Raw genomic sequence first — 27,894 nt, 5'->3', positions numbered from 1 at the left:
AGGCAAGGATGGGCCAATAAGCGAAGACGGATGGAGCATTCCCCGCTTACTATCCGTCCTTAGCGCTGTCGCAGACTCCACCAAAGCGCGTGCTTGCAGACGAGGATCCATGGAGGGCATTATCAGCACACCCATATCGCGTTATCGACTCGACGTGTCCAACACCGCACACGCCTGCTAACGCCGTCTTAGGCCCCCGATTTGAGAGTTGGCTCACACTAGGGGCCACCCGGGCGGCGTCGTCTGGTCTGCAAACGCAACAAAAAGTCGCGACTGCCCGTCTCCTACATCTTGGCATGAGCCAAGTCACTTGCCGTTCATGCAGAACATGCTCTCGTTTCGTCGTGGAACCCCGAAAGCCAATCCGCAACGCCCTCCCTACTCAAAGCGTCTGAAGATTGCACGCAAATCTTCTCACCGTTGAGTCTTTAATATCGCTCTCGCCGCCTGGTCCTCTTCATCTTGGCGTTTTTCTTCCATCTGAAGGACCAGCACGCTCTCTCACTCTCGATCCGACATAGTCACAAACTCCGCGGCCGGGACTGGAGCCTGGTTTGAGCATTAATTTAGCATCGTCACTCCCTTAGCCTACGACTTTCTTTTCCATTTCGTCCTCCATCGACTCCCCACGACCGCTTTCATATTGACACCGCCGGAATGGACAGCTCTCTCCTTGCCAGGCATGGTGGCGAAGACCACAGTGCGACGGGTGCGGCAACCTCCTCTGAGGCCATGCCGGGAATGCAAATGGGATCCGGCACGGCGAACGACAGCCATACCTCTGGCAGCATGATGATGATGACCATCTTCCAAACCAACCTGAAGACGCCTCTGTACTCAGAGGCATGGACCCCGAACAGCGTAGGCACCTACGCCGCCACCTGTATCTTCCTCATCTTCCTCGCCTTCGGTCTGCGCAGCATGTTGGCCCTGAAGTCCATTCAGGAGAAGCGATGGCTTGACAAGGACTTCAAGCGCCGCTACGTCAGCGTCAACGGAAAGTTAGGCATGTCCGGAAAGATGTCAACGGATAGCATGGCAAAGCAGTTGGTGCTCTCAGAGAACGGTGTTGAGGAGAATGTCACTGTCGTCCAGTCGCAGCACGGCATATGGAGACCATGGAGATTCTCGGTCGACCCCATCCGCGCCGTGATTGATACTGCTATCGCTGGTGTCGGATACCTGCTGTACGTGGCCCCTTTCACCCTTGCATGAGTACCTGTTCTGACAGCAGCCATAGAATGTTGGCCGTTATGACCATGAATGTTGGTTATCTTCTCTCGGTCCTGGGCGGCGTTTTCTTGGGTAGTCTCGCTGTCGGCCGCTTCGCCACCATGGGCGAACACTAGAGTCGGTAGGCTCTATGGCCCAGGAAGGAAATGTCGACAAATCAATTCACCTTCCCCTGATGTTCACGAATGGACCCTAAGGGTAAAAACAGTGCCCGCGCAGGGAGACGAGAAGACGGAAACGAGGGATACGCGACCACGAGAGAACAGACACGACGAATTTGGCCATACCTTTCCATAAACCCCTTTTTCAACCATTTTCCCCCTCCTTTTTTGGGCATAGCTCGGTTGGAGGATATCACCAGGTCGCAGATCTCGGCTGAGACTCACGCTCGCTGTTTTGCGCTGCATATAGTACTCACTTTCTACTCGCAGATGGATGCCAAGCCTCGAGATGTAACGATAATGAAGCTGTCACGAGTTTTGGTCACCAAATCAGGTTGCTCCTGATCTGATAGTACCTGTGATGCTACCTGCAATGCCCGTAATAGTGAATTCGGTACTTATACAGTGGTGTAGAGTGCCACTACCTGGCCCGTGCAGAAACCTTCTCAAACCCCCTCAGCCCGCTCCTTCGCCTCCCTCCCACCAAATGAGACGTGCTCTCCTATCACCAAGCCACACAAGCCCAACCGACCACTGCGGCCTCACCAGACCGTCGCCCATCCCCCAGGGTTCTTGTCTCGTATCACCACATGGATCGGTGTTGAATCGTATCATGTTTGAGCCGCACTCCTAACAACCTCCCGCCTCGAAGGAGACCGTCAACGAATTCGGCCACACAGCCCGTCGCTCGCCTGGGCTGTCCCCGGATGGCCACAACCGAGTTCTCCGCACTGCACAGATGGGGGTCATTCTCGTGGAACGGCACTCCAGGATGGACGATAAGATCAACGAGGGGGTTCATGGATGATGGATGTCAAGATTGATGTCTTACCTAATCACTCTTTTGGAGAGCGATGCTCGGCGCCGCTTGCTGCACACACAATCACATGTTCGACATGCTCACGAGTACGGATACGTCGCGACCGCCCACAACAGGCATGCTCCTGACTAGATCCCTCTTTTCTACAGGTAGAGGCAAATTCGTCCTCTAACATGGTGTCTGTCGCTGGGACTGTAGAGGCGATTCTCCAAGCCAGCACTTTCCAGGCGCCATCTTCCCAGAAACCTTGTTTCCGCCTGTTTCATCTGAACAGTTCCCTCCACAGCGTCCTCGAGGTTTCATTGCCCCGATACTCTTCTCCAGCCAGATCGTCTCGTTGGCTCGCTTGGTTACAGTGCGAAGCACGCACAGAGAGACATCTGCATAGGATAAAGGTGTAGCCGCTCGAGGATCTCCTACGCTGCGGCTATGAACAGCAGGCTCCCAGGTTGTCAAGCGGTTGTTGAGGTTACTGACGCCAGCGTCAGAGATTGATGGGCGAGCATCAACGTCATAGCCCGCAACGCCGGCTTCTAGGTCCAAAAGTATACACATCTTTGGCACATGGTCCTCGTAGCATCGGATAGGGAGGGGGAAGGTTGAGCCCAGTCTTCCAATGCACCCCCATCGCGGCCCTCCAATCGGGTTGAAATCTGATAGATGGACAACAACAGACGATGGAGACTTGGTGGCTGTGCTGGGGTTTCAACTCATTCTAGTTCATTGCCAATCCCGACAAGCCATCATTAATCATCAACTAGATTACTCAAAGCCGAGCACTGTGTGGTACAAAGCCATCATCTCCGGACATCGGGACTTTGTTCGCCCTAGTTGACGTTTGTCCGGTTCGAGGGACAAGAATTAGGACGACGTAGAGTTGCTAAATGTCCGAAAAGACAGGGAACCAGGCGTAAGACTCAAAGCTGGGACCATTGTTGGCAATTAAAAAAGCTAAGCGGAGGAGAGCGTCCTGGGCGTCGCCATACTTGTAGACATCTGAAGACGCAACACACATGACACACAAAGTCCGGCCGCCACCAGGAAGAACGAAGATATTGAGATGCAGGCCATTCCTTCTGTTCCTGCTTGTAGTCGAAAGGAGGTTACACGGCTTGGCCGGCGGAGACTCGGCGCAGGTTGCCTATGGCCCATAGCTTTGTAAGAGAACAACCTCAGACGCCATATCCGGCCCCGAGAACGAGTATCTGGGACTCGACAAGAAACACTTCTTCAAATGCGACAGCTTGCCAACTCCGTGGCCCCAAGCTGATTCAGATGTTACTGAATAGTGGCTCTTAAGGGAGGACAACACAGGTATTGGCCTTGGGCATCGACGAGACGGCCATCCAAAGAAGCTCAAACGCTTGTATCAACTCTGGCACTCTGGTCTTGTCGCTATCTTGATTTCTATATTGAATTTCACAGTGGATTTGACGCCGCGAATTCCACTTAACCCACCAGGCCCAAATAGGCAACAAGCTGTCCCTGCGTCACGTCCACATTCAGACATTACCTTCCCCACCATGAGCATCAAACCTTTCCGCCGACGAAAATCAATGGAAACGGCGTCTGATCTACCTACAGAAAAAGAAAAAGAAAAACCGAAAATGAGTGGAGAAGCACACAGGTGCGGGCGATGATGGCATCGAGCCATTGGCCCTCGCGGCCTCAGACTTGCCAAAGAAACAACATCTATCTGTCCGACAACCTATTTTCCCGTGTCGCGCTTTGACACATATCAACTTAAACTGACAGATGCGAGAATGACGACGACCGACGACTTCGAGACAAGCATAGAGCTTTGCCATCTAGCCGCCCTCCCCGCTGAGCCCCACCCACCACCGGTGCCGTCGCCGATGCCCGCCGTGCGGACGTGCGCCCCCCGACACACTGACACGCTGTGTCGCAGCGAGCGGATAAGATGATACCACAGCAGCGAGCTGGCGGGGACCCGAGAAGAGGCCCCGCAGCCACCGTAAATCAGCGCCTACGGAGTACCCTTCAGCGAGGTTGGGTTGTGCCGACCGGGGCACCACGGGCGAGCCACGCACTCACCGAATCACAGCCTGGCAGACGGCCAAAAGCAGCATTCGAATCGCTGTTGCCAGTCCTCGCAACCCCCCATCCCACCATGCATCATCCCGATCTCCGTTTCTCTGACCTCTGCAGCGGATTCATTGTATTTCATTTTTGCAGAAACAGAGGAAAAAAGGAATGCAAAATCTAAAATAAAAAAGTGGCTGAGCGCCGAACGACTGCACTGCCGACAAGCACCCGCCTCTCGTCAACCTTCCCCTTCTCCTCCTCCTGCTCCCCGGATGGAAATCGCAAGCGCATGCTAACGTGCCCTCTTGCACGTAAACCTGACGGAGTTGGCGCACGTGCAATATGGAGACACGCGAGCCAAAAAGCAATCTTGAGTTCGATCGGGAACCCCCCCGGCTGAGGGAGAGGTGACATGGCCGTCTTGCCGAACGATCTTTGCGAAAACTATGTGGGCTCTGCGATTGAGGTTTTTAATGTTCGTGGAGTCCGGAGGAGTTATCCGGGGGAGCTGGCTATTGGCTGGGAAGGGGAGGGGAGGGGGGACAAAGTGCGTCTCGCATTCTCTCTTTAGAGTTCAGTCACTTGTCAGGTCGCCATGACGGAACATACAGCATGCACACACACGCACACCAGACTTTATCGTCCAGCACGGAACTGAGGCTGACACTTCCGTCCGCAAACGGACATTAGAGTTGGGGACGATGGGCGGACGGGCGGGCGGGCGGGCGGAAGGGGACATGTGTTCAAACCCAGGCAGGCGCGCCATGTGTAGGTATCGAGCAAAGCCTGGCCGGCCGCTTCCAGCGTTTTGCGGGATAGATACTAAGATATCACTTCAAGTGTGTGCTTGCTGCATCCTACCGAGATCAGACACGAATGGGCATGAGGCACAATACTTTGTTGTGGTAAGCGTTCAAAGATTAGCATTCGTCAGGCTCTGACTGATCTAGTAGTAGTAGTAGTAGTAGTAGTAGTAGTAGTAGTAGTAGTAGTAGTAGTAGTAGTAGTAGTAGTAGTAGTAGTAGTAGTAGTAGTAGTAGTAGTAGTAGTAGTAGTAGTAGTAGTAGTAGTAATAGCAATAGCAGCAGCAGCAGTAGTGGTAATAGTAGTAAAAGTGAGAAGACGAGAAAAACGATAAACAGAAGCGCGCGCGGATGTACTATCATACAGATAGGCTGGCCCTCTGTGCTTCTTCTTCCTCGTCTTCTTCCCATGCAGTTGGCTCGTTGATGTTTCCCCTTCTGTTTCCTGACTCCAAAAGCAAGCTGGTTGAGGGGGTCACCAAGGGAGACAAGACGAGTCCCGAGGTGTATAATCTCATGTGCGTGTGAAGGTGGTTTTGTTTCGTTGATTTGTCCTGGGCCGGGGGGGTATCGAGCCGAGTTCCTACGAGAAATGGGAAAACGAAGTTCGCGCGTTTTTGGTCCCCCACAGGTCCTCGAATTGAGAAAAATCGTCAAAGTCCATTCCATAATAAAAAAAAAGACGTGCCTGCCCAGCCGTGAGATATCATGCTCTCATGCTGAAAACCCGAAAACCCTTCCCGCGCCAGAATGCCCCTCCCCCCAACCAACCCCCTCGCTCAGGGCAGACTTCTCAATCACCGCAACCCCTACCGTTTATGGGAGAGGGGGGGTAAAAGCACCCAAAAGAGAAATGATTTTGGCACACAGTGCCACGCAAGCTCGCGTCCACACAATCCTTTCACGCAGAGCCCGCTCTTCAACTAAATTCATAGCACAAGGCCGTGCTCAACGAGGTTGCCGCCTTCGATAATCCTCACGTCTTCTCGGGTACCCATCCCAATGTTGCCGTATCTCTCTCTCATAGCGCATCCCAGGTGTCCTCGCTACCCTCATTGGATCCCGCCCCACAGCAGGGGAAACGGAGCCTTGAACTCCTCGAAAGCCGAAAAAGGGAGGCGGAAGTGCTTAATACCGGCGGGATTTGCGTCATAGTGAAGGAGATTTCGGGATCAAGAGAAATGGAAGAGACGTAGTAGAACCGAGATGTAGCAAGTGGCAACATCAAGCTGTAACGCCAAACAGCCAAAACCTCGACGTCGAGTAAAGAAAGACCAAGAGCCGACGGGCGAGGAGTTGCAAGATGCAGGATTTGTCTGGTATCAACGAGAAATACACTAGCCATGGACAGCCTGGCTATCATGACTGATGCGACGTGTGCTGGGGAAGACCAGACTGCGGGGGCATGGCGTAGCCTCCACCCCGTTGCTGCTGCACGTAGTTTTGGTACGCGAGCGCCTGCGAGGGGTCCATCCCAACGTTGGGCATGTAGTTGGGAGGCATGTGGGGGTTTTGTGGCATGCCCTGGCGGCCGGCCTGGGGAGGGAGGTGTTGTTGGGGAGGCTCCTCGGGGGAGTCGACCTGGTTCGAGTCGTCGACACCATTCTCACCACCCTGAGAGGGCTCGGGCGCGTTGAGGCATGCCTGCATCAATTGTCAGAATAAGGTCTCTCTTCAGGAAGTCGTCGTGACTAGCGACGACAAGACACGTACCTGAATCAAGTTCTTGCCCTCAGCCTTAGTCACAAGCGGTTGCAGCTTGGGTGTCGTAAACGTGTATACGAGGCCGGTCTCGGAAACGACGAGGAGCAAGACCTGGGTGCCAGTAAGGACGGAAAGCTCGTAAGCCTAGACAAGACTGGTGTCAGCAATTGATGCGTACGAGGTGCCCGGTTTGTGATGGCGCAAGAGCGCATTCAAGGCAGCCAGCCGGTCAAACGCAAGGACGAATCGGGCTGGTTTTCTGACCTTCTTCATGATTCCAGCCTTACGCTTTGAGAAGGTGATGTGACGGCGCGACTTGTCGTTGATGAACTTGATTTCAATCTTGCGACGCTCGCGACCGCCCTTGTCATCGTCATCGTCGTCGTCGTCGGCGGTGCTTGGACGCTGACGCTTGACGCCCCTGTTCTCGGCGGCGTTGCCGTTGCCGACCTGCGACTCGTCGAGGTCGGTGGGCGAGGTCTGGTCGTGTTGGTCGGTGATGTCGGCCATTGTGGACGAAGCAAGGCTTTCGGTCGAATGGTAGGTATCACGAGCAAGGCAGAAAAAGGCAAAAACGGTGGAGAAGCTGCTTTGAGCGTGGTGCCGATTGATCTATACTTGATCAGGGAGGAAGAGGTGCTGTTGTGTGCAGCTTGGGCTTCTGTCGCAGAAAAAAGCAGGTCGAAACGGGACGTAACCTATATCGAGTCTGGTGCGGAGCGGATGCAGTGTGGTACCTTTGCGGGAGGTGGAGGTGGGAAAGGTAGGCAAGGTCGAAAGGCGGGCGTAAAAGGTAAGGTGTACGGATAAGGTAGTAGTGGAGGTTACGCAGGTGACGGACGGGTGCGTGTGGACGTGGAGGCCGTAGTGTCTCCTTTTTTTTTTTTCCCCCCTTCTCTCTCCTTGTGCCGACCAACGGAAGCGAGGAATTTGCTGGTTTTATTTTTTTATTTGCTTTGTTTGACTTTTGGAGCTTCCGTGCCTGACATGCAATGCACTCGTGCTGGTCGAGGGTTCAGTGGACGGATGGAATTTGGCCCAAAAGGTCGATAGTGGCTTTCTTTTGACAGGCGCCGTGGACGTGTTGTCGAAGAAAATAGTCTTGGTGGTAGTGGATGGGGGGTGCTGTGGGTGGTGGTGTGCTGGTGGTAGTGGTGGTTGTTCGCAGCGAAAGGGGGATGGCTTGGCCTTGCGAAACAAGAAGAAAAAACCGGCAGCGGTGCGGATTAAGAGCCGAGCGGGTTTGTGTGTTTCTGCAGAGGAGCGTGTAGTGGCAGTGGTAGTGGTGGGTGGTCGCTTTGAAAAAGGAAAAACGCGACTCGGGGGGACTGGGGGAGAGGGTGTGTCTTTTTTCTCTACGGGAGGAGAATGGATGTAGTGGAGGTAACGAGGTGTGGTAAGGCAAGGCCGTGTTCCAACCTTGACCAAGGGTTCTTCTCGTCCGGAGATTCAATCCAGGGACACGGAGCCGATGAACGGGGGGTTTGGCTGCCCCAGAGAATTAGATGCCAGGTAGGCGTGAGGGCGATGTGGTAGGTTGGTGTTCGTGAACGCTTTTGGTCGTCGTCAAGCGGTTTCCCCTGCTCGGAAACAAGCAACAAGTGTCAGTTGGGGAAAGAGCTCGATTGAGAATAAGGCGAAAGGGACTGCGGAGTGAATGAAAAGAGGATAGTAAGGTCGTAGCACGGGCTGTGGCCACAACCAGACAGTTTAAGGAAAATCGAAAGGCGGGGGCGTGGCGGGCTTGGGCTCTGGGCTTCTTCGGAGACCTCGCAGTTGCGACGGGGGGCCCTTGGGGGAATGACAGGGGTGGCCTATTGCTAGTTGCGTTGTAGCGCACAGTGCGCAGGACGACAACATGTACATCGTCACCTTCAGGGACCCATGAGGGGAAGGGAAGGAGTATGTACCTAGGTAAGTAGATGGTGCTGGTGCTGGTACGTACCTCAGGCACGCACATCGTGATGTACTCAAAAGTGTGTGTGTGCGTGTGTGTGCGTGTACAGGTAGATTGTGTGTTGAGGTGGTGGGTGGATGGACGCCCGCGCAGAGTCAGGGATAGACGGATGAATTAAGAAACACACTTCAATCTTTTCTTTTGTTTTTATTTACTTATTTCCTGGATTTTGCTACTGGGCGGCCCGTCGTCTAGCCCCGTGTTGGCGTTGTCAGTTCTCGGTGGTAGCAGAAGCCGGAGCAAGGTGGAGAAGATAAAAACAGGACAAGACCGAAAGAGAAGGAGAAGGCCGGGATCTGTGGGCGCTCTGGAGAGATACAGACGAAGAATAGAGCCGCAAAATCGACAGTCAACGAGCGGGCGATGGAAAAACTGTGTATCGAGGAGTAACTAACGGGCAGGCAAGGAGCAGGAACGACAGGCAGTTCCAGCGACTACCTGAAGGTTACCGCCAGCCTGCCCAGTCAGCCCAGCCATACGTCGACGCGATTGGTCAAGATGCAATGCGTGGTGTCGAAAGAGGAGAGTGGGGCCTCGAAAGGCAACCTCCTTCATCAGTTCCTCTCTCTTCTCCCACGTCACTCGTCACTCGCAACCGAAGCACAAGGATGGCCGTTGCGGCGGTGTCTGTCCCTCTTCCCTCAGCTTTCCCATTTACATTGTTCTCTTATTTTTCCCTTGTTTTTCTTATTTTTCTTCTCATCCTTTATCTCTCTTCTCGTCTGGTGCTTATTTGCGCGATAGAATTTTTTCCCCAACTCGACCCCCCGAGGGAAAATGTAGTAGCGAGGGCATCCCTCCTTCCGGCCCCCCCGTAGATAACAAAGGCACAAGAGATGAGAAAGAGATACTAGCCTGCATCCACCTGCAGCCCAGGCAGAGAGAGGGGTCCCCCCTTCCGACAGCGCGCAAGCGTAACCACGCGCGCCTGGCGGGCAAATGCTCCTGGCTCCTGCTCTTCTTTAATTATTGTTGCATTGCACCATTTGCGTCGCCGCTGATGAGGCACATCCCTTCTTCTCGCAACCAGGTACTCCGTACCCATCACCTAAAGCTTCACTTATTGTCAGGCGAGCACTTCACCCACACCACGCATCACCACGCCGTAGGCTGGATAAAGCACTTCTTATCTCGATGGACCAGGTAATCACTTCTCTCCTGCCAACTACCCAAACTTACTAACAAAGCCCCTGGGACGGACAGTGCCGGCGCGCGATAGACGTCAAGAGATGGTCCAGGTTGCAATTGGCACTGTTAGGTTGCGTCCCGCCGTGCCTGTGGGTCCTTCGGTGAGGTCGCGGCCGACAACGCTTGACCAGCTGCAACCTGGCCTGCTTCTTTGGAGGGGAATCCCACCGCCATGGGTACTGCTTCTGCACTCGTGACTTGACTCTGCCAGTATCTCCCCTGTCTCATCTTTGGTACGTACTGGGCGATTTCGATATCTGGCAAAGAGCGCGGAAACACCGTGAGCGTCGCGTCGCAATGGACTGGTGGCGGCTGTATGACTTCGTCGTTGGACCTCTTGATGACCCTTCTCTGCGTCGTTCTTCCACCCAGACGTCTTCAAAGCACGTACATGACTTGTCCGGGTTGGGATCCGTTCCTTTGCCCGCCCTACCAACCGCGCGAGAGGCGGTTCTGTCATGGGCCGAGCTGACGCCAGGCGGAGCGCAAAACAAAATGTCAGCGCGTCCAACACCGAGAACGTTCGCGCCGTCGCTGTCAAGCCCGTCTTCTCGCCGCCGTCCCCTGGTTGTCGCCCCATTCCCAGTCTAGTGTAGGCTGACAGCGGCATCTATACGAAATTCAAACAAGCGACCGAGGTAGCGGATGTACATTGTAGCACCGTAAGCGCTCCTCGTTTGCATGGCAACAGTGGCCAAAGCATCATGTGGAGGCTTTGTGGCAGCAATGACAAGAGGAAAGAGAAGGAAAAAGGAATTTGAGCAGAGGGCTCGTCAATCAACCCCCATCTGAAAGAACCGTTTGGACATCTTTGGAAAGGCCTTCTGCCTCCTGCGGTCTCGACTACCAACCTTGACCTTGGGGTCTTGAGGGTCGAGACAAAAGAAACCACCACGCTCGCAATAATGAACAAGCATGCCAGCAAAATAATAATCAACGATTCCTGGTCCTGGTGGGGCAGACTATGGAGTATGGGTAATCGGGAAAGCGCCCAGTGCGACGACCAGTGTGCAAGGTACAGTCGTGAACCCCTGCCGCTTACCGCGACTAGCGGAATCAATGACCTCGGCTTGTCTTGGTCTGTCTTTCCAGTTCAACGACTGGCCCGCTTCCGTGGCTGCTTTCAGCCGATGAAAGACGATGAAGTCGAAAAAATGTTGACTGTCATCGCTATATGACGATGACCCGGCTCCAGGCGGCCTGTTAGATCGCCAGCTGCGCGTAAGAGTTCCGGGCGGCACATCGTGCAGCTGGCAGCACCACTCGCAGAATAACGGCGCGCCGAAGTTCTTGCTTGGACCACACCACAGTGCATGCCCTGCGCAGGCAAGACGTGTGTGGGACAATGTGATGCGGGTTGGCTTAGCGCGTGTTTGCTGTGCAAGGTGTAGGGGTGCTCCTAGATGTCAATGAGAAGCTGATTTCCTGGTTTGGAGAGCTGTTGCTCGGCCTTGCTCATTTACGCCCATTTTTAAGCAGCGCTCTAGAAGCCTGCCTCAATAAGCACTGGCATGCAGTCCGCAAAGGGCAACTAGCTCATGGTATCCGTCCATGAGCACTGATGAGACCTACCGACCGGCTGACAGTGGAGGTTTTCGACAGTATTTTTTGAAGCAATCTGTAAAGCTTTTACCTTCTCCTTTTGCCGCGGCAGAGTCCTCGAGACGAGCCACAACCTACACAAGCTACACGGCAGCTCGGGAAGTCGCCAGTCACTCGATTTCTGCCCGGGTGCCTGGAATCGGTAGACAAGGCCCAAGGAGCCGTGCGATGAGCGCGATTAGACGGCTTTGCCAGCCCGACCAATCAATGATTGGCGGAAATTGGCAATGGATTGAGATTGTGCTCTTGTGTCCCTCGAGGCGGGCTTCCATTCTCTTGGGAATCGATAGTGCTGGCCAGACCCAGCGACTGGGAAGGGGCCTATGTATGAGGTGCCTCTAGGCTCGCTCTGAGTATCTGTGGGCTGGTGGGTGTTCGTTCGCTCGGTCGAGGCGGGCGCCCCGCACCGTCGCCGACAGAAATCAAACGACACGACACAGCGCGGGCATGGGAGTCATGACAAGGGTCTGGTTGGTGGTTTGCTCCAAGGAGGATGGGAACTGTGCAGTCGCGTTACGGCACAGCACACAGTGCTTCAGGTGCTGGGGCTTAACATGGGACGTGCTGTCGAGAACGTGGCCCCAGAGCGGAGACAGTCAGGGCGAGCTAAGGATGGGTAGCGTGTGATTGCAGCCGGCCACAGGCACGGAGCAAATGTCGTGAGCGTGGAGCCGTCGTTGGTAGATATGCTGAATTACCGGTCTCTCTTTTCAAGGATTGTCTAACGGATGCAATTCGAGACCGAAAAATACAGGGTCGGTACTGGGAGTGTTTTTTGGGGCTTCGGGACGGATCTAGGAGGAGTACATGTCTGTTGGGCAGCTGGTGCTGTCGGGGCAGGCATGCAGATGTCGGGTGGCGGATGCGGTTCTTTGCTGTGCACCCGAGGCGATTGGACCGACGCAAGATATAGGCTTTGTGCTGGGAGCGCTGGTGCTTTATGCGAGGCCAAAGTTCAAGTGCGGCGAGTCCGCTGCGCATGTCTCGGATAGCAAGATGAAGCACATGCAAAGCTGCATGGAGCTGACCTAAGTTTAAGCCTGACGGCGACGGCGAAAACATGCGTGACAGCAAAAAGTCGTCGCAATGGTGGCTAACGGGGCGATGTGTCAAGATGTAGACTGCAATCGCTAGCATATACAACACAGTGTCTTGCCTCGCGCGCGTCGAACAGAAAGGCGAACCTAGGAGGAAATGGTTGCAAATGGTCGATGAGGAGCCATGGAACGAAAAGTAACGACGCCGGGCCCGTTGGATATTAATGATGGGGCAGGGGTAAATTTTGCCGGCAAAGCTGTCTCGGGCAAGTTTGGATGGGTTCTCTGTATACTGGTCGACTTGCTCCATACACGTTCGACTGGAACCGTGTCTTTGATGATGGAGAGTAGCACGGTGAGGTTCGAAATGTTGCAGTTGACGTTAGGGTAGACTTGAACTGAGGTTGAAGAGGCTGACACGGAAATGGAATCAAGGGATTGATGACGAAGAATAAGGTGGGATGTCAGGCCTGAGAAGGAAAGGCGTGTCGAATTTGACTTTTGTGCTCCCGAAGGAGAGATCAGGACGTTGCTCGATTCGTCTTTGACAGGTTTCGCGACAGCCTTTCGAGGACCACGGACCCGGGGGGCATCGCCGGGCATGCCAGACTCTGTGGGCGCATACTATGCTGGACATGGACTGGGCTGGGCTAGGCTGAGCTGGGTCGGGTCAGGACAACTGGAGTGTGGATGGCGGGTGCACCGTGTAGTCGGCTTTTTGGAGCGTCAAAAGTCGATGGGCGCCCTGGAGGTGCGGTGAAGTGTGGAACGGTGGAACGAAGCGGGGAGCAAGGGGACCGAGATTGGCCCAAAGAAGAGGGAAGAAATCGATACGGACGGGGGGATGGAGACACGAACGTGCTCGAACAGGGCCAGTACGTACCGCTTGCCTACCTGACCGGGCAGGCAGCGCTGCACGTTCGCGCGAATGAAGGCAAGCACCCACGGGAGAGGAGGGATGCAACAGGGCAGGGTGCGTATCTGTCACCACGGCCTCGACGTCGTTCATCATTTCATGTCCGGAGCTGGGGCATGTTGCAGTCTGCCCCATGAGATCGATGGCGTTTGGACCACGCGAGGGTAGACAGGCCGGACCGGACCAGGTCAGGGTTGATGCTGTTGTTGACCATTTGTCGTTAACAGTTGTTGGTGAAGTGCGAGAAGGGGGGCGGCGAGAGAGGGAAGGGTAGACAGACGCCTTGCCTCATGAGGAAGCTAGTTTATGTCCCACACAGTGTCGATGATGTTGTAGGGTACTTCATCCGCTACCCGTGCGGATACCCGAGTCGAGGGGAAAATGCAACAGTAAATGAGAGAGAATCAATGTTCAATGTATTGCACACTGGACCGCAGGCATCGCTCCCCTTTCCTGCAGGTGCATGTGGGCTGTAGTAATGTGTTAATTTACCACCTTGGCTCCGGGCAAACAATAACATTGGACCTCACAACCGCCCAGAGGCCATCAGCAAGCATGGGACAATGAGCGACATGCGGGTACCTCGAGAGTCGAGATATGGCCTGGCCAGATCGACTCTCACTTACATCGTACACTACTTAGGTACACCGACCCGTCAACGGCGCCATTCCCCACTAGGAGGACCTGTTGCTTCTCACCTTGCCCTAACAGAGGCCCAATCACGATCAAACGAACTCGGACTTTGGAGGCGCGCAATAGCAACAGCAACGGTGTCAAGTCATGGTGCAAGGCCCGCCATGCCATGCGGTCCGTTCGTCGTCAGTTCCCGTTCCCTGTGTTGTGCCTTTGTTGCTGTAAGTAAGCGTTAATGTGGTTCTGCAGCCTCTCGCTGGCGTCAATCTCACACAAAGCCAAGATGAGGTGAAAAGCTGCATGGCGCGTGGGCAGACGCAGGCAGCGTGCTGGTTCGGCGTCGGCAACACCCATCTAGGAAGTCACACTCTTACTGCGAGGTGCCCTATACGCTCGAAAGCAATGCGTGGTGGCCCTCTCCCTTTGCGCATCCCAAGAGCGTTCTAGACGACACGTATATTGGCAAGCCACGAAGGTACGTGGTCAAGGTGCTCCCTCTTGAGATCGCACAGGAACACAATATAAGAAAAGAAGAAGAAAAACACTACAGAAAACACAGTGTAAGTGCGACTGGCAAGTCACTACCAGGCCCAAATGTCGGTGTCCAGGCTCAGGGGAGAGGACTGGCGAGTGCTTGCCGATCGAAGTATGCCTTCCATTTACCCTTGCTCTACCGCCCCTTCCCTGCAAACTCCCCAGTCAAAAGTCTGTCGAGTGATGAACCCAGTCGCCAGTCAACCCGGGCCTTCTCCGTGCACGTGACTCCATGCCCCTCTAGAGCCCGTCTGGTTTCCAAGGGTTAGTCAGAGAATCCGGTGACAACGGCTGCAACTGATTCACTCACCCGCGCCCCCTGCCCTTCACTATTGCCAGCTCCACACCTCCTAATCGCTCTGCCCGGTGCTATCATGTAGTGTGTGCAACCTGCACTTCGACTTCGGACTGCAACGGACGGCTATGTTTCGACTGGACATATTACCTCAACGGTTTCTACCGAGTCGTTGGCCCCTTTCGGGCGCGCCTGGTCTATGGAAATCCCTTTCTTTCGCCGAGCCATTAAGAGGACGTGCGTAGCGATTGTAGCACTGAGTGGAGTGCATCGGAAGACTCGAGACAGCCAGGCCGGCCTCTAGAGTAGTAAACGGCATTGACGGACAGCAACAGGCGAATCGGTCGGCGCTTCACGCCCTGCATTGAAGGACCTGGTTCAGATCTTGCCCAGAGCCCGATTTTGTGTTGTTACGATATCATCTGCAGTTTATCTGTCCCGATCGACCTGATGCAAATCATGTTCGTTAAGAGGCAATGCTCCCGTTACAGGCTGAGCGAGCTGCATGAACCCAATCTTGGTTAGGATATCGAACAAGGGACTGGCAAATCCCTAGCTCCAGAATACGACAACCTGCCCACCATTCCGGTCTCTTGCCAGCACAACTTTGCCCGGATCACGAGTCGTCAAGGACTGTCTCAGGATGGGCAGCCCGTACGGCGACATCCTGCCTCCATCCTGTCGGGATAAAGGCTGCTTCTAAGCAGCAAACCTCAGCTGCCACAAACAAAACAACAAGAGGAACTCGGCCGGTCTACTGAGTGACTGCAGTTGACGCTGGTAACTGCGGGCTACGAGCTACTGTGCAGTGAGCTGGTTGGTTGGCAGCCGGAAAGAGTAAATCTGGAACAATAAGTCATTGGCACGGCGCAGCATTCCCGACTAATGCACAGTTGTCGTTCGCTCTGTCTTTCTGGCAAGCATGTGTTTGTGTCTAAGATAGTACGGCGTAGAGCTCGAGGAAACATGTTAATCAGCCATGAGCTCCGGTCTATCTCGTCAGCAATGATTCTTTTGCTGGCTGGTCCGGCTGACTTGGCTGGATTTCTGTATCACGGTCCGAAGTGAGACAGAGGCGACGCAGGGAACATTACATGAATGTCCTGCGAGGCTGATTGATGGCCTCTTCACTCCAGAATTGTGCCCGAACTGAAGAACCCGCTGCCGGGCATTCCCCAGCCAAGGTTGACAGCCTGGCGAGCCACAGGCGAAACTGTGCTCAACTCAACGACTACAGATACAGGAAACATCATAACCCCTGGCCCCAGATATTGCCGGCTCTGGCCATCTACGAATACAGAGGCGCTCTGCCCGAGTTGGGTTCCCACATCTCGCAAAGCGTTCCGTTAATCCCCCTGATATGGAGCCCGGTCCACAAGCTCGAGCTCCAGGGCCCCAGACTTCACTCCGCCGCCCCGGCCAGTGTGATGAAAAGATCCTCTGGAGTCTGGACAGATCCCAAGCCTTGGCTCGGCCAATGCTTTCCGGAACGTAGACCTCCAGGCTCCCAGAGCGATCACAAACGCGGTCGTGGGGTATTGGAAGATAGGCGGACGCGTTCTCGTGGGATCATGCGCAGGCGCGTGTGCGCGTACGCGTCACGAAGTGCTTGGCCTAGTCCACGACGCTGGGGACGACAGTCCTTATCATCATGGCCAACTGCTCCGTCCAAACACTCTTTGATGTGGTCGTCTGGCCGCATCGTACCCAAAAACCATTTGCCTACCATTGAATGACATGCCAGTCGCGTCTGAGTAATAGGGGAAGTTTTGGTCATCGTCTCCCGTATACGAACACAGACCAAACGTGGTGACCCAACCGTTGCGTGTGGTATCTGGACCCCTTGAGTGAGAGATGGACCCCTCTCCCGGTCTAGTTCAAGTCTCCAAGTAACGAGTTGTGGTTCGCCTCTATTTGGCAACATAGGCTGGTCCCCATCGTTCTGATGAGAGAGGATGCTATTGCCAATGCAATCTTCCCGGTTTGTTCCTCTTTGTGTTTTTCAAAACTGTCACATCGTCATACTCAGTCAGTCAGGCATTTAGGGGTTGCTCATGAACATTGAACTAGGAGCGTACCGCAAAGCAAGGCTTCCCACTCCAGGTATAGTATCCGTAAGCTTGACTTTGCCGTTTGACAACACCACATATCCCCTCGAGGTGTTTGCTAGACCATCGGGCTATGCTCGTGCTCAACAAACGCGGATGATTTGCTTCCAGTATTTCTCAGCGGCTTAGAGCCGTAGGGGTGATGTGATGACAATTTCAACCCTTCGGCGAGGTAGGCGATCGGAATGCGCCCCGACGCGGGCGGGAAAATACTACTACGAGCAGGGTATCTAATGCTGAGACTGATGGATCAAGCATCGCTCTTCCTGTAGTCAGCTGTGGACAATCAATATGTGATATTTCACGCCCAAATATCATCTCCCCCGGCCATCGCATACGATCCGGGCCTGGTCTCAAATACGTGAGCAAGCGAGGTGAGATGGAATCATGAGTTCCCCATTTTCTGACATTGAAGCTCGTGAGTTTATTCTCAAGTCCGTACACTGGTCTATTCACTACGCTGGAAGAAAGCGAGCGAGCGTCTTGAAGACCTCCATGTCATCAAGCACGAGCGTTCCTATCCAGCCCTTCACGCCCTGCGTTGCAATGCAACTCCGGCAAGCCCCACACAGCACCCGCTTACGGATCTCCTTGGCAGTAATATTTAAAGTCGGGGCTCTTCTTGTCTGCCACATCGGCAAAAGGCATCTGGGCGCTCGATCTACTCGTCGTCGACCTTGGAACCCGCCGCGGCGCTCTCCTCGGCGGCGAGGTTCATCTGGTCGGCGGCGGCCCTGCGCTTCCCCATGTTGCGTCGAACGAGCAGGAAGCCTATGAGGAAGAGGAAGGCGTTGAAGAGGACGTAGAGACAGGTGTGGGCCGAGAACCTCCCCTGCGGTAGCTCGGCGCGCTGTTGACCTGGAAGATCTGGGGCGCCGTCATGTTGTCGGCGGGCCAGTCAATGAAGGCCATGGCGAGCGTCGTTTACTTCTTTGTCTGGCCGGTGACCTTTCACGAGATGAGGGAGAAGATTAGGAAGCTCTCGGCGAGGAAGAAACGGGTACAGTCGAAGACGATGAGAAGGCCGGTGCGGTCGCTCATGGGGAGGGGGGTGCTGTAGATTCTGGTGGTGCTGATGATGGCGGAACTGTGGCTAAGTCAACTTTTGGTCTTTTCATGTTGCCCGGCCTCGTTGTCTGATTTAGTAGAAAGTGTTCTGGCATTGTGCAACCCTGCAGACGAAGATTCAGCATCATACATGGTAAAAAGTGGAGGGACGTTGGGTTGGTGATGGATCCAATCATCTGGTAGCACTTGTGTGACTTGTTCAGGATACCAATTTCGTTGGCGCGCGCGCACTCGATCTCAATGCGCTCGCTTCCGGTCCTCATTGAGGCACTTGGCCGTCATGGGCGCTTCTGACAGCCAACAGCCGATGAAGGAGTTCCAGGCGTCGGTGACGACGTCGAGAGGAGACTTGGACTTGATGTCATTTCCGCTGTAGTAGGTAACCTCTGGCGGTGATGCAACCGAACCTAAGCTAGACCCCTGCCATGCAGTACCAGAAACAAGTCAAGGTAAAAAGTTATCTGGTTTATACTATCAACAAGGACGCCAGTGTCACGGTCACTGTATGGTGTTTGCATGTCACATACCCACATGAAGTCCTATGAGCCCGTGTTGGGAGGCTCGGTCACATCTAAGGGTAAAGGGGCTATCATACTAACATGACGATGAATGCCGGCTGGACGCAGGGGTCAAGCTCACCGAGCAGAATCTAAAGACCATCAGAGTCGGTGATACTTTGCAGTGGCTGAGTAGACAATAACGACGCCCCAGCAGAAGACGTTGGTGGCCAGATACTTTTCGTTAGGCAGCTTTTGAAGGAGCAGGGCAGTTGGGTACTCTCCGCCTATGTAAAGAATGGTACAGAGTGATTATCGCCGCCGCGTCTTGGCTAAAGGCGCTCCAGCTTACCTGGACTACTGGCCCAATAGTTTGGCATCGTGTCTGATATTCATTGTAAACATGAGAGTCCCTTTGTCGAAATGTTAGCAGAAGTAGTTATCGAGCATACAGGCCAGCATACGACGTTTGACGAGCCAAATTGGCTCTCTATCGGTCTTCTCATCAATATAGATTGTTTGGGTGCCGGCACGCTCTTTGGTCTGCGGCATGGTGAGCTTTGCGTCTAGATGCGGGATGCAGGAGGTGGCAGAGGAGGCATGGCATGCTGGGAAACTTCCCATCTTATCGCATCCTCGATTCTCCATCGCAAACATGGAAAGCGGCAAATGCAATGGAGTTATCGCCCTGGACGGAGGTGTTTTACTCCGTGTTGGTGTATGAGACCTGTGGTGGAGGGCTCATCTGATAGAGGCGGCTTAATGTCTCATGGCTAATCTCAGATTCCCTGAATCGGGAGCCTCTCTATCTGCTACCGATAGTGAAATTGTGAGGACCACAGTTCTCACGAGTCCGAAGCAACGGAGCCAGAGAAGCTCCTCGAGGGGGGAGGGGACTGATTGTGATCTGGCGATGCCTTGGCCGGACTGGAAAGCCTCCTCCGCGTGGCCTCCGGTAGCTCGCCCGAGCCCGCAGCTGAGGTTCGGGGGCGGTCCGTCGCTTAACAGCGAAGCTTTGGGCCTTTGCTATGAATCTGTATCACCCAACTTGGTCTCGCACCTCGATTCGAATAAGGGAAGAGAGAACGTTCGGGGTTACGCTAAAGTCCCTATGGCCGCGTTTCCTGTGCTTGGTTCTCACTGCCGGCTTCGGTGTTTTTTGTAGTACCTTCGTTAGCCCATCTGGAGATGCACGCAAGAAGTGGAGGGGGCTACATTACAAGGCAAAAGGAGTTCAAGACCGGCCCTAGCTATCCAATACGGTGTCTTTATGTTATAAGCATCACGTCACAGTTGTTATTTCCCGAAGCCCCATCTCTATCATCAATGCCTCGAGTCCAAGTCAAGATGGCTCATCTGGTAGGTCTCTCAACGGACGAGATGAATCGGAGGCGACAGCACACGCGCCCGGTAAAATATACCAGCGTGTAAAGTCGTGGTCCGGATCGCCAGAGCGTTATCTCCTCCCCATGTCGATACCTGATCCAGGAAGCAGAATGAACGGCCATTCCATCATCAGTTCCTAGTATGATATAAGCCAGCCGCATGAACTGTTTCAACCAGTTCCATATTGGGATGACAAACATTCACAACGTTACGCGGCATTCAGTTGGGAATCCCGAGAATTTAGACGCCTAACTAGACTACTCGTTCTTGTTGGATCGAAGGATTAGTATGTGTTCAAAACCGACCGGTAAAAAATGATGTTGATATCTGTGCCAGCGTACAAGACATTGACCGTCTGCACGAGTTTTGGGACGTTTTTTGACCCATTCGTGATCGTAGAGATTTCCACTTCGAATATTGGTTCTCTTAGTTCCCGGATCGTATCTAATATTGCCTCAATATATGTGTCATCAGACACTACCGTCAAGAATGCACCCTGCTCCCATGACAAGAAGCTTGTTTCCCGCTAACAGGAAGATATAGTTGGCGTTGAAAAAGCCGTGATTTGCCCATACACGCAACGCAAGCTCACAGTTGTTGATTGTCGCCCTGTTCAAGATAGTCTCTGGCTCATTCTCCACGCTGACTTCCCAACCCACCTGCTCCTCGACAGTGCCGTGCTCAATTCGGTAGATTGACCTGGTCAATTTCAGGCACCCACCGCTTCCTTTGAAGCGATTATTGAGAAGATGCGCGGATGAGTCTGAGGGTGTGCGTCAGGTCCCCCGATGGCCTGCCGAGTGCTGCCCGAGCTTCGTGAGCCAACAGGATGCCGTACGCCGCAAACATGGCATAACAAAAGTTTGGCTGCTTATACCCATCATTGAACTTCCTCTGAGGCTTGGCCAGACAGTAAGATAATATCTGTCACTCCGCCGCCGGGGCATCCCTTCAGCCTCTCAACCCCTTTTCCACCAGATCTCGATGTCCGTCTGCGTTCTGCCCATAGTCCAGGACCAGAACAACATGCCGAAACGTTCCCGACTCGATCGCCTTCGCCCTCCCAGACCTGCACTGCTCCCTCGGTTGAAAGCCCCGGAAGATACCACACTGTATCGCCCCTCTCATTTTGTGACACGGCGTTGATGTCCTCGTTCAGCGGGATTCTCCTTGGCGACAACTCGCGGATCTTGGTGACTTCAGCGCTGATGATCCGAGGCGACTTGAGGGCCATATAGAAGGGTAAGAGTCTATTCTGCGGTCTCGGGTATCATGTCCACCCGGCCGGTTGGGATGAGGACCGCCGATATGGTCTGGAAGCGCTCCTGCTGAGTGTGCGCGCCCTCCTGGAAGCCGCTGCAGTTGTAATACTTGGGGCAGTCGATGTGGACGGAGACCACAGCAACGAGGACGAGGATGAGCGGGATGGGAAGCATGATGGTGACATTCACTGGCGTGTCAATGGGCCGCGGTAGTGAACGCGCCATGGCTACTTGTAAGATACATGTGTTGGGGTTCACGGCGGCTACCGAAAGCGGCAGTTTCGATGCTCTGGGAACATTCCGGGATGTCTTCAGATGTAGCGACCCCGGAAGAAGCGTGAGCCGCGGGGTAGAGGACCGTCCGAGCCGATCTCCGCACTCCGAGACGACTGCCAGGGTCCGGACCCGGGCCGGGGGATCTTGGCAAAATCTGTCTTGACTTTTAGTATTAGGCTGGGTATACGTTTTGTGTGTGAGACGACTGGATGAAGCGGACACTCCCAAAGCGTCATCGCGGGTCTTTTTCACAGGAGTTCTTCTGCTACCGCCCTACATTGGCCACTCGTATCGATTTGAAAGGCTGGCTCAACCGTTGAAACCATTCACGATGAAGTTCCCCGCCCTCTTGAGTCTCCTCATGCTCGACATGATCTCGGTGGTCGGTGCCGTAGACAGAAACCCGTTGTTCTACGCCCCGAGGCCCGCGGAGGCCTAGGCTCCCCCAAAAGCCCCGAAGGTGACGACTCTCCTGGACTCTATTGAGTCCAAAAACCAACCAACCACGATCACCGAGATCTTAATGGATCTACAGGTATTTCTTGCCCCCGACCCCAGACACTCTCTCGTGCAAAATGCGACACGGATAACTGCTGCCTACCCTCAGAGTGGTGGGGGTGGGTGCCGGCCATGGTTGGGAGGAGGGGCTCGCGAACTTTCCCTCGAGGACGGCCACCTTGATGCCGCCACCGTACCAAGGCAACCGTCCGTTCACAGCCCTCAACGGTACCTACCCTCCTACTTGGTCAACTCTATCGTCGTTACTGTCACCAGTCCAGCGATGACGGCGTGAGTGGCCTAGTTGGTTAAAGCTTTAACATAATACCCCTTATTCATACCTCACTGGGCCATGTTGGGGCGCGCTGTTCAAACCTCACTGGGGACAGGGCGGAGAATACGGTTCCTTCTTTTTTTTTGTCTCTTTTGCCTAACATCACCTGGGACTTCACCTCCTTACATCGTCGGGCGCCGTCTTCGCTGAGCATACGGGCTAATACTTCACCAAGTTCGTGTCGAGGCTCAAAGAGAGGTGGTGGCTTGTGGACTTCGTGCAAAACCACTACGTGCCCAGCTCGCAGCTCGCCGCAGGCGTCTTCAACGACTCAACGACCCGGATCCAGTTGGAGTGATGTCTACGGGTCGGTACATAGGTTAAGGAAGGCAAACTGTGGGTGAAAGACATGGCGGTCGTCACAGAGGGCGACCTCGAGGTTACCAGGGTATGTGCTGCAATTAAGGTGGACTGGAAGGGGCGGCAACGCTGACTGGTGTTGGTGTTGGCTGTGTAGGGCGTTGTTCACATCATCAATCATGTGTTAGACCTTGAGGCGTAGTTTTTCGAGGTGGACTGGCCCAAGACGGGACAGAAGAAGTTCACCGCCAGTAGCTGCTCTAAAACGTCTCTACCGTATTGCTAAGTTGCTAATATCGAATCGTCTAGGTGACATAGGGGACAGAAGTATGGATGGCGCCAAGAGGCTGTCGTCGAGACGAGACTGTGGCACATGGAATCGGGAATATCGGTTGGAAGGCATCGATGAAAGTACCCACCTGTATGACAGAAACATGTCAAACCATGGCTGTACAGAGGCGGTTGAATACCAAAACCGTTGAAGTGTCTCATACCTGGTTGTCCCGGTACCAGTAGGTCCCTGCCTCGGTAAAATGTCATTAGTCATGGTGGCCCCACACTTAGCATCCACATTCACAACATTAAACCAAATCCTGCTCCAGCATCCCACCCAAGAACGCACACTTGGATATAATCAGCCCTGATGGTCTAGCGGTATGATTCTCCCTTAGGGTTGCGAATAGCATCACTATATTGGGAGAGGTCCCAGGTTCGATCCCTGGTTAGGGCCTAGAACTTTTGCCACCTCTTGCTGCCGGGGAAGCGTTCTTTTTTTGCATTGGTCGAGCGTCGCGCAAAACGTGGTGTTTTTCAATCCACAAGGCCGTTCGTTGGCTCGGAGTCCAGGACGGCGGTTAAAACGCCGCACCCTTTTGCACTAGGATTGTAGGGACGATATGAGAGTAATAAGCGCTGTTTGCTGATTAAGCATAGTACGAGGTATAGAAGTGCCGGGAATGTGTCGGAAAAGTGTGGTCGAAAGTTAGGGAGATGGAATCCTGTGGGATTGATCTTCCGGGCTCTGCGGTGTACGTAATCGCTTGCAGCACGACATCTTCTGGCCTGGCAGAGGCTTAAAGGTATCGTTGCTCTTCTACCGAAAGCCGTCCCAGAGGTCGATTAAAAGGGTTGCGAACCGTCGTATTGGGTATTGGAATAGACAAGGACCTGAATCAGACTCTCGACGACGCAGCCGGCTCTGGGATGACGGGGGGCTGTCGGTTTCCACCCTCCGAAGGAGAGCACGAAACAACACGATCGAACGGCAATGTTTTCCCTTCCTCGCGAGTCGTGAGGTGGTCCTGACAGGTCTGGGCGTCCCAAACCCAGCGGTAGCAAGTCAGTCCGGGAACCCTCCATGCGCATACCAGGGCAACCGTGGCATATTCCAAGGCTGCGTAAAATAGAGCCTCGATGGATAAACAGGTGTGTGGAAACCCGAGGGGAAATGGCCTCGAGAAAAGAGACCCAAATTAACAGACCTAAGAAGAGAGGGAGGGCTCCAGTTTGGTCTAGCGCTTTCATGATCCCTGGCGTCGTTCCCGAACCACAGCACCACCGTCCACCAGTCAGACTCTAGACAGCAGGACTCCAGAGTGCACCGCCTCTGCTTCTTTCGTCGTCCATCTCCGAATCACCTTGTTAGACGGGTACTAAGGTAGTGGGGACGGCGGCTGCCAGCGACAAGGTCCGACAAGGGAGGAGCCAAGAGCTTGTAAAATTGGGCGTCGGCGGCGGTAATGTCGTGCCACCGAATTCGATGGAAGGCGAGACCGCAGTCCGGATCATGCCATGATGGGGCTTGGAGCTCAGCGTCGAGGTCGACTTCTCCATCTGTATGGTGCTCCGGTATTCGTGGTGTGTCTTCCGTACGAGACGGGAGTCCAACCCGGGCTTCTTCGATTTCGGGCACGTCAGTGGGTAAAGGCTGCGCGGTGACGACGCGCGTTAAGTAAACCGGCGTCGCTGACGTCCCACCAAGTTTGGTGGCATGTCTCGTGATGTCGCGGACGCCTTCTTGGCAATGGCTCCCGAGAGTATTATTCTCTTCACCTACTCTTATCCCTTTCTTCCGACGATGATGTAAGTCGTGGAGGCTCGAGTGTCAGATGTGAAGTAAATTGTCCTTCTAGCCGCTGAGGTAAGCCCCGCCGTTGCAGACACACGCCACGCTTCCTACACGTGAGGTGGGAAAAGGCAAGGAAGCTCTGTACGGGCTAGTATCTAGGTCGTGTACAGGTACGGATGCTGCAGCGGTTGTCCTTCGTACCAAGTCGAGGAATGCTCGGTGTGCAGCGACATGCGCACGGCGATGTTGTACGTCTGATCCGTCGTCCTCGGGCATCAGTGCAACACAATGGTGTGGCTTACAGGGGCCAAGCTAGCCAACGGCAGCCACAAGCCATTGGCCAAACGGGCAACCACCCCCAATCAGGCGACTCTTTGGCAGTTCGGGCGTTATGATTGGCCACGATCCCCGGACGCCAGCGTCTGCACGGGGCCAGGTGTGGAGTGTCCGCCTGCATGAGGTCGAGGTCGCCCCTCGGTCCTGAAACACACCTTGTCAGGGAATCGGATTCATCGTGACCTTCCTCAGCCCTTCTTGTCGTCCTCCAGTCCTCCCCTTCCGTGTGGGTTCTGCGGATCTCGCACCGTTCTCTTGGGTGATGGGGTGACCAAAGTAGGCTTCGATCACAGTGTGTGATTCCTGTCCGACAGTTCCCATGGTGTTTCTGGTGCGTTTCTCATCCTCGCGTCTGCTGTTCGAGAGCTGGTGGGTAAGACCAGGGAGGGAAGAGGGGCTGCCTTTACCCACTCTCTGTACTATGCGGTATCCAGAGTATCTACCTACTGATCCTACGTAACCAGCCTACCATGTATGTATGTACCAGGTCACCATCGCACTCGAAGCCCACCTCTCCCACCTGTCTTGGGGGTCCTGCCCCTGTCTCGATACAGCGCCCATCCCCTGGCTCGTTGAATCTGGCGATTCCCTCTGGGGTCTCCCTTGCCAACACAGGTCTCGTCCGAGACAGTACTGTGGGCCCCCCTTACCGGCCGCTCTCCCGTCCCCAGCGGCTCAGACCTCGCTCGCCTTGCAGGAACCAGCGCCAGCAGCAGGATCCTCTCTTCTCTCTTCCCACTCCGTCTACCAAGTTGCGGTTTTCTTTGGAGGGAGATTTCTGGTCCATCTTCACCTTCTTCTGCACTGTCGTTCAACCCCACCTTATTCTCTTCTTCACGACGGCTTCGTCGACTTCTCTCATTTCTCCCTTTCGAAACTTGTGTGCGCTCGATCGTCCCCCGCTGGGTGGTGGAGGTTCCGTTTATATTTTCTTGCTGGTCGAAGACAGTCCTTACCCTCCGCCTCGACGCAGCGACGCCGACGAACGCACAGCCGAATCCGTACCGAACAACAACCAAAGACGCCGGTCGTCAACCCACCATCGTCATCATCAATCTCTAAATTCAAAAATCTAAGCACTATTCAAAACAAAGAGGAGGAGTCTCGGAAGCGGAGGGACGTCTCGATTCAAGGAGGAAAAGGAAAGAGGGGCAGCCAAGTCTCTCCGAGCGACATCTTGGTTCTCGGGTCTCTAGGCTGCTCGGTTTTTTTGAGTTTGGAAAACACAAACAGCCATGGCCAACAAAATTCTCATGGCCTTTGTGGCCGCTGATATCATCTTCGTCGTCACCGGCGCCCTTCTCCTAGGCTACGCACTCATCAACCAGAACCTCGTCAAGGAGGCCCCGACGGAAGGAACTCAGGCCGTCATGCGTCTGCTGACGGCCCAGTTTCCCTTAACAGGTGCGTAAAAGACGGAGGGATGCGGGCATTCAACCTGCCGGCATCTCGTGAATGTGACTTTTGCTGTGGCCATTATTGACTGGAACGCAGCCGGTATCGCCAACGCCGTCTTCGTCTTCGTTACTTTCCTCATCACCATCCCGGGTATGATCACGCCCACCCGTGGCTGGCTCAAGATCTCAGGCTACATGACCACTTTCTGCGGCCTCTTCAGTCTGGTCCTCGGTGTCTACCTTTGGGTTCTTACTCTCACTACCAAGAACGACTTTGGCAAGACGTGGAGTGTTCAAGACCCTAGCGTCCAGGAACTCATGCAGACTGCTGTAAGTGACTTGCGTGTGATGATCGTGGTCTAACCCTCACATGGCAACTAACTCCACTGTCAGTTCAAATGCTGCGGTTACTTTAACAGCACTTCGCCCGCCTTCGTCACCGACGCTCAGTGTCCGAGTCCCGCCGCTGCCGCTCTGCAGCGCGGCTGCGCCACCCCGATCACGAGCTTTGCCAACGTTTTTGTCGACAACATCTTCACCGCTGTTTTCGGCATGGTCGGCATTGATGCCCTTCTCGTCGTCTGCACCGCCATGCTCCTCAAGGACCGTAAGGAGCGCGAACGTTACCGCCACATTGACGAGAAGGCCGGCTACCGCGGCTTCTAAGTCTCGACCGTTTCGTTTCTCGGGGCATATGCCGTCGGCCGCGAGCCGGGGAAACCAAATTTTCTCGTCTCTCGTTCTGGGAGCATTTCTTCCTTCGGAAACGGCCCCTTTATTTTTTCTTGCTGTGTGCCAGTAAGGGAGCGAGCATAGCACGCACGCCTCCTTTTTTTTCTTGGGATGGGAATGAAATGAAAAAATCGCCTCACCTCCGCCACGGCCATTGATTGGCCTTAATCTTTCTCCTTAGACAAAGTGGACAGGCAGAATCAATATCTTACCCCCCTTTCTCTCTGCAAACCCGCAGAGCCTTCATCTTTCCTCCTCGGCGGCCTGGTGTCACCAAGACCTGGCCACCAGTCGGACTAGGGGGCTTATAACGACCCTTGACGTATGGAAACGAAATTTCGGACGGGATATTCGAAGCGAAAGTCTTTTTTGTGACGGCCATACTCTCTCTCTCTCTCTCTTACCCTAGTTATCACGCTTCTTGAAGCGAACTTACCCCCTTTTCTTGTTTTGTGTGGACATCATATACAGATTTTAGTATTGTTTATCCCTGTTCTGTCAAGAAAGGGGGAACTTGCTCTGGAAACAAATTTGTTTAACTTTGCAACCCCCGTTCGATGGTCTTCTTGTTGTGTCTGACATGTGTGAGTGTGTGTATGTGGGGGCGTGTGCGAGTGAATACAGACTCGAATTGGTGAAATGTGTGAAAATAGGGGGGGCGGTGCCTCCCAAATGCCGACCTCATCTGCTATGTTGCGGAAGA

General features: G+C 54.2%; 9 protein-coding genes across 9 annotated transcripts; 3 read left to right on the top strand and 6 right to left on the bottom strand.

Annotated features, from left to right (window-relative positions):
- The first annotated feature begins 267 nt into the window (after window positions 1-267).
- Window positions 268-2,131, top strand: CDEST_08250 (Putative Ctr copper transporter). Its single transcript, XM_062924409.1, has 2 exons — window positions 268-1,187; window positions 1,241-2,131. The coding sequence occupies exons 1-2, from the start codon at window positions 658-660 to the stop codon at window positions 1,347-1,349; spliced, it is 639 nt and encodes a 212-aa protein (XP_062780460.1). The 5' UTR covers window positions 268-657; the 3' UTR covers window positions 1,350-2,131.
- A 3,156-nt stretch (window positions 2,132-5,287) lies between these two features.
- Window positions 5,288-7,655, bottom strand: CDEST_08249 (Putative transcription factor, MADS-box). The gene is made up of 3 exons (XM_062924408.1): window positions 7,032-7,655; window positions 6,777-6,911; window positions 5,288-6,707 (listed from the first exon to the last, which is right to left on the bottom strand). The coding sequence occupies exons 1-3, from the start codon at window positions 7,275-7,277 to the stop codon at window positions 6,423-6,425; spliced, it is 666 nt and encodes a 221-aa protein (XP_062780459.1). The 5' UTR covers window positions 7,278-7,655; the 3' UTR covers window positions 5,288-6,422.
- Window positions 7,656-10,817: 3,162 nt separating this feature from the next.
- Window positions 10,818-11,467, top strand: CDEST_08248 (uncharacterized protein; the record flags this gene model as incomplete). Its single annotated transcript, XM_062924407.1, has 3 exons — window positions 10,818-10,990; window positions 11,163-11,245; window positions 11,304-11,467. The coding sequence occupies 3 exons, from the start codon at window positions 10,818-10,820 to the stop codon at window positions 11,465-11,467; spliced, it is 420 nt and encodes a 139-aa protein (XP_062780458.1).
- A 1,754-nt stretch (window positions 11,468-13,221) lies between these two features.
- On the bottom strand, window positions 13,222-13,987 carry CDEST_08247 (uncharacterized protein; the record flags this gene model as incomplete). The annotated part of the gene is made up of 2 exons (XM_062924406.1): window positions 13,222-13,749; window positions 13,895-13,987. 2 exons carry the CDS (start codon window positions 13,985-13,987, stop codon window positions 13,222-13,224), a joined length of 621 nt encoding a protein of 206 aa, XP_062780457.1.
- A 4,001-nt stretch (window positions 13,988-17,988) lies between these two features.
- On the bottom strand, window positions 17,989-19,154 carry CDEST_08246 (uncharacterized protein; the record flags this gene model as incomplete). The annotated part of the gene is given in 7 exon segments (XM_062924405.1): window positions 17,989-18,124; window positions 18,256-18,375; window positions 18,401-18,525; window positions 18,540-18,644; window positions 18,701-18,754; window positions 18,807-18,889; window positions 19,055-19,154. 7 exon segments carry the CDS (start codon window positions 19,152-19,154, stop codon window positions 17,989-17,991), a joined length of 723 nt encoding a protein of 240 aa, XP_062780456.1.
- Window positions 19,155-20,868: 1,714 nt separating this feature from the next.
- Window positions 20,869-21,222, bottom strand: CDEST_08245 (uncharacterized protein; the record flags this gene model as incomplete). The annotated part of the gene is made up of 1 exon (XM_062924404.1): window positions 20,869-21,222. The coding sequence occupies one exon, from the start codon at window positions 21,220-21,222 to the stop codon at window positions 20,869-20,871; it is 354 nt and encodes a 117-aa protein (XP_062780455.1).
- A 16-nt stretch (window positions 21,223-21,238) lies between these two features.
- Window positions 21,239-21,475, bottom strand: CDEST_08244 (uncharacterized protein; the record flags this gene model as incomplete). Its single annotated transcript, XM_062924403.1, has 1 exon — window positions 21,239-21,475. The coding sequence occupies one exon, from the start codon at window positions 21,473-21,475 to the stop codon at window positions 21,239-21,241; it is 237 nt and encodes a 78-aa protein (XP_062780454.1).
- A 1,915-nt stretch (window positions 21,476-23,390) lies between these two features.
- CDEST_08243 (uncharacterized protein) lies at window positions 23,391-25,002 on the bottom strand (the record flags this gene model as incomplete). The annotated part of the gene is made up of 3 exons (XM_062924402.1): window positions 23,391-24,671; window positions 24,715-24,874; window positions 24,928-25,002. The coding sequence occupies 3 exons, from the start codon at window positions 25,000-25,002 to the stop codon at window positions 24,292-24,294; spliced, it is 615 nt and encodes a 204-aa protein (XP_062780453.1). The 3' UTR covers window positions 23,391-24,291.
- A 757-nt stretch (window positions 25,003-25,759) lies between these two features.
- On the top strand, window positions 25,760-27,736 carry CDEST_08242 (uncharacterized protein). Its single transcript, XM_062924401.1, has 3 exons — window positions 25,760-26,466; window positions 26,557-26,789; window positions 26,853-27,736. The coding sequence occupies exons 1-3, from the start codon at window positions 26,298-26,300 to the stop codon at window positions 27,123-27,125; spliced, it is 675 nt and encodes a 224-aa protein (XP_062780452.1). The 5' UTR covers window positions 25,760-26,297; the 3' UTR covers window positions 27,126-27,736.
- The last annotated feature ends 158 nt before the right edge of the window (window positions 27,737-27,894 follow it).

Source organism: Colletotrichum destructivum, chromosome 5 (assembly GCF_034447905.1).
Source record: "Colletotrichum destructivum chromosome 5, complete sequence".
Lineage (NCBI taxonomy): Eukaryota > Fungi > Ascomycota > Sordariomycetes > Glomerellales > Glomerellaceae > Colletotrichum > Colletotrichum destructivum.
This window is presented reverse-complemented; position numbering and strand designations above follow the sequence as displayed.

Bases quoted from the DNA above. Each gene is read 5' to 3' on its own strand.
- CDEST_08250 (XM_062924409.1), top strand. From the start codon at position 658: ATGGACAGCTCTCTCCTTGCCAGGCATGGTGGCGAAGACCACAGTGCG. The intron at 1,188-1,240 runs GTACGTGGCCCC...CAGCAGCCATAG, and splicing joins GCTGGTGTCGGATACCTGCT to AATGTTGGCCGTTATGACCA.
- CDEST_08242 (XM_062924401.1), top strand. From the start codon at position 26,298: ATGGCCAACAAAATTCTCATGGCCTTTGTGGCCGCTGATATCATCTTC. The intron at 26,467-26,556 runs GTGCGTAAAAGA...ACTGGAACGCAG, and splicing joins GGCCCAGTTTCCCTTAACAG to CCGGTATCGCCAACGCCGTC. The intron at 26,790-26,852 runs GTAAGTGACTTG...CTCCACTGTCAG, and splicing joins AGGAACTCATGCAGACTGCT to TTCAAATGCTGCGGTTACTT.
- CDEST_08249 (XM_062924408.1), bottom strand. From the start codon at position 7,277: ATGGCCGACATCACCGACCAACACGACCAGACCTCGCCCACCGACCTC. The intron at 6,912-7,031 runs GTCAGAAAACCA...AGTCTTGTCTAG, and splicing joins AGGCTGGAATCATGAAGAAG to GCTTACGAGCTTTCCGTCCT. The intron at 6,708-6,776 runs GTACGTGTCTTG...CAATTGATGCAG, and splicing joins AGGGCAAGAACTTGATTCAG to GCATGCCTCAACGCGCCCGA.